The sequence below is a fragment of the Agelaius tricolor genome, unplaced genomic scaffold (genome assembly GCF_023055355.1).
Source record: "Agelaius tricolor isolate 1412-34295 unplaced genomic scaffold, bAgeTri1.0.p SCAF_2, whole genome shotgun sequence".
Classification (NCBI taxonomy): domain Eukaryota; kingdom Metazoa; phylum Chordata; class Aves; order Passeriformes; family Icteridae; genus Agelaius; species Agelaius tricolor.
Window position 1 is genome coordinate 63,183,142 of NW_027269262.1, and position 3,328 is coordinate 63,186,469.

At 53.5% G+C, this 3,328-nt stretch overlaps 1 protein-coding gene across 1 annotated transcript; it reads right to left on the reverse strand.

Annotated features, from left to right (window-relative positions):
• Nucleotides 1-374: 374 nt before the first annotated feature.
• On the reverse strand, nt 375-2,588 carry MSC (musculin). The gene is made up of 2 exons (XM_071449242.1): nt 2,067-2,588; nt 375-1,317 (listed from the first exon to the last, which is right to left on the reverse strand). The coding sequence occupies exons 1-2, from the start codon at nt 2,586-2,588 to the stop codon at nt 1,231-1,233; spliced, it is 609 nt and encodes a 202-aa protein (XP_071305343.1). The 3' UTR covers nt 375-1,230.
• Nucleotides 2,589-3,328: the final 740 nt, after the last annotated feature.

Consider the following 3,328-nt stretch of genomic DNA (forward strand, 5'->3'; position numbering starts at 1 on the left):
TCTTAATTTGCAGTTATTTATTTTTCTGCTTCACAGAAGAGAATACTACAGAGCATTCTGTAAGTTGTTAAAACTTGGCCATCCCTGCAGATTTATATAGTACTGTACCTCGAATGACTTGTTTGGGGTGAAAGTTTTCTTATCTGACTCTGTTGCTGGAGATGTATCTGCCCTCAAGAGATGGGGAAGATAACTGTGTTTACAAAAGTGGGTTTCAAGAACATGCATTACAAAGACACATATGGATGCAGACACACACTATCACAGTACCAATAAGTCATTTTAACCAAGCTTTTAATGTCATTTATAAAAAAATAGAGTTATTTACATTTGCAACTTATTTGATGGCATCCTCTTTTATTACAACATTTGAATCTGTACGGAAATGACACACTAACTCATTTGAGAGTAAACTTCTCAATGATAAGCATAACAGTACAGGAAAAATATTTAAAACACTGTGAATTCTTGTTATTTTGCAGCATCATACAAACACATTCTTTAAAACACATGCACACTGGCCTTACAGTAAGCAGAATTCCCTTCCAGATTAAGGCACAGAAACTCTGCCATATTTCTAGGGCAATACCGCATTCTTACATGTGGCATTTCAAGACATAACCAAAGGAATTACTTTAATTCCAATGGGTTATAGCAGAATGTGTCCACTTACACATTTTTAAGAAAACTCTGATCAAAGGGACCAAAAGAAAAAAAAAAGTATGACTAATTGCATAGTTGCAATAAACCAGACCCATGAATACAAAAGCCATAAAAATATATTATAAATCTATCTGACTTTCAAAGCTACTTTAAAATACTGTTTTGCTTTACAATACAAATAACACTGTTTGGGGTTAGTTTGTAGAATTGTATTTTGGTCCATGCTGTTAATTCTATATCATTATATTCCTCTTCCATTAGTTTAAAAGCCTCAGAACAGCAGGTCCTGAGGCAGTGGTAAGAATGATGAAGCCAAGTCTTAGACTTCAGCTGCTGCAGTCAGTTCATAAAACCTCTAATTTCAACCACCTCCATTCTTTACTGCTTTAAATAATCTGCCCTCAGAACATTAAGGGGAAAGAATGATGAGGGATACAGATTTAGCACTGTTAGAGATGGGAGTTTACCCCATCTTCTAGTCCTGAGCTGATAAATCACAGCTCTTAAAAATATCCAACCCATTAAAAAAAAAAAGATCAACAATAAGAAATCCTCAATTTAGTCTGACTATGCAGTAGTTCCACATAATCTGCTGGCAGTAGAAACTTCTTTGGTGTCAGAGTCAGGTCTTCCTGAAACCACAAACGGCCAAGTCTGTAAGCAAAAAAAAAAAGGTATTGCATATTAAAAGAAAGTTTATCCTCGTATGAAACTGGAGCTTTATTACTGATAGATGTCTAACTCTGGTTCAGTTGAAAACACGTCATCATGTTTTAGTCCCTGTGGGAAGCACAGAGAGAGCTGAGTTCCTCTAACAAATATTTTCATTACGTTTTTCATTATAATTAAATGCTCCACAGAAGGTCTGCAATAGTCAGCAACACTGTTCACATCCAAACTGCAATGTTTCTCTTGCTTTGAAACTCTTTGCGTCATTTAATAAATAAAAAGCATATAAACTATTCCAAAACAATCACTCTGCCGCATATAAGAAAACGTTTCACCCCTGTGACAAACATCGGGCGTTTAATTTTGTACCGATGAACTCATGACGCTCTGCTTGTGCTGCAGGCCAGCCGGCAGACCGAGTTACTCCTTTTTCGGACACTAAGCTTGCCTAATGCCCGAGGAATGTAATCTTTAGGGTCCCCTGTTCTGACTCCCCAGGACTGACACACCCGCCATCACCCAAAGCCAAACGCAGCCCCGGAGTCGCCCACGGTGCGAGGGTCCGCGGGGATTTGCGGAGCAGCCAGGGCCGCCCCGCCGCTCCTTTCAGAGCAGGCACAGCCTGAGCGCTGCCCCCCTGCCCGGGGCACCGGCCCCGCGGGGTGCCCCGAGCGGTGCCCGGGGATTCCCGGCGGGTGCTCCTCGCCGCATCCCGCCCGCCCCCCGCGCCGTACCAGGTTGACGGGATGGACGTAGCCGTTCTCGTAGCGGTCCTCCTGCAGGAGCTGCCGGAGGTGGGCGATGTAGCTGGACGCCAGGCGCAGCGTGTCCAGCTTGGAGAGCTTGGTGTCGGGCGGCACCCAGGGCAGGCTCGTCTTCAGCCGGGAGAACGCCTTGCTCAGCACCCGCATCCTCGCCCGCTCCCGCGCGTTGGCCGCGTTGCGCTGGGACTGCTTCCCCTCGGGCGGCGGCCCCCGCGGCCCCGACACCGCCTTCTTGCCCCCGGGGCCGCCGCCCCGCGCCCGTTTCCTCTTGCAGCCGCTGCCCGCCGGCCCCGCCGCGCAGCTGCCCTCGCCGTCCTCTTCCTCCTCTTCTTCCTCCTCTTCCTCCTCCTCCGCCGCCGAGGAGTTGTCCGCCGAGGGGTAGAGCTCGCCGCGGGGCTGGCGCTTGGCCGGCGGCGGCGGGTATTCCAGCTGCAGCGCCCGCAGGTCCATCTCGGGCAGCTCCTCCGCCTCGCTCGCGGAGCCCGTGGACATGGCCCCGGGCGGGCGGCGGGGAGGCGGGCAGCGCGGCGGGCGGGCGGGGGCGGACGGCCGAGCCGAGTCGGCCCAGAGCGGGGCGGCCCCGCCGCGGAGAGTCCGTGCCGGGGCGGGGGCGCGGGGGGGCGCGGAGGGGGGATGCGCCCCTTGACAGCGCTATATATCGGGTGTCCGCGGAGCGATCCATCTGCCGGGGAGGGGAGGAGAGGGGCGCGGGGCGGGGGTCGGGCCCTGCGGAGCCCCGCGCCGGGGGCGGCGCCTCTCCGCGCTGGGCCGCGGTCCGCGGCGGGGCTGGTGCGGCGGGGCGCGGAGCCAGACCCCTGTGGGGGGGCACACACACGCGGGTGGGACTATACAGGCACGCGGGATGCCTCCGTGTGTGTGTGTGCTCTTGGGCGTCACGCCTTTCCCACTGGACAGACCCCTCTCCTCTCCTCGGAGATCGTAAAATATCTCCAGGGCTGGTCCCGCCAGTGTTTGCGCGGGGAGGAGCGCACCGCTCCCTGTGTCTAAGGGCCAAGCGCGACCCGGGACTCTGCTTCCAGCCCACCTACACTCGCTCTTCCTCTTGCCTTTCCTTCGAGGGCATGGGACTTTCCCAACGTATGAACTCCGGTGCAGCCGAGTGGTGCGGCGGGACGGGGCCCCAGCCCGCTGGGCTCTTCCTCTGCCTGCCCAGTTTCGGGAAGGGAATGTGCAGTCCCGGTGCCCCCGCCGGGGCGGGCGGAGGCAGCAGG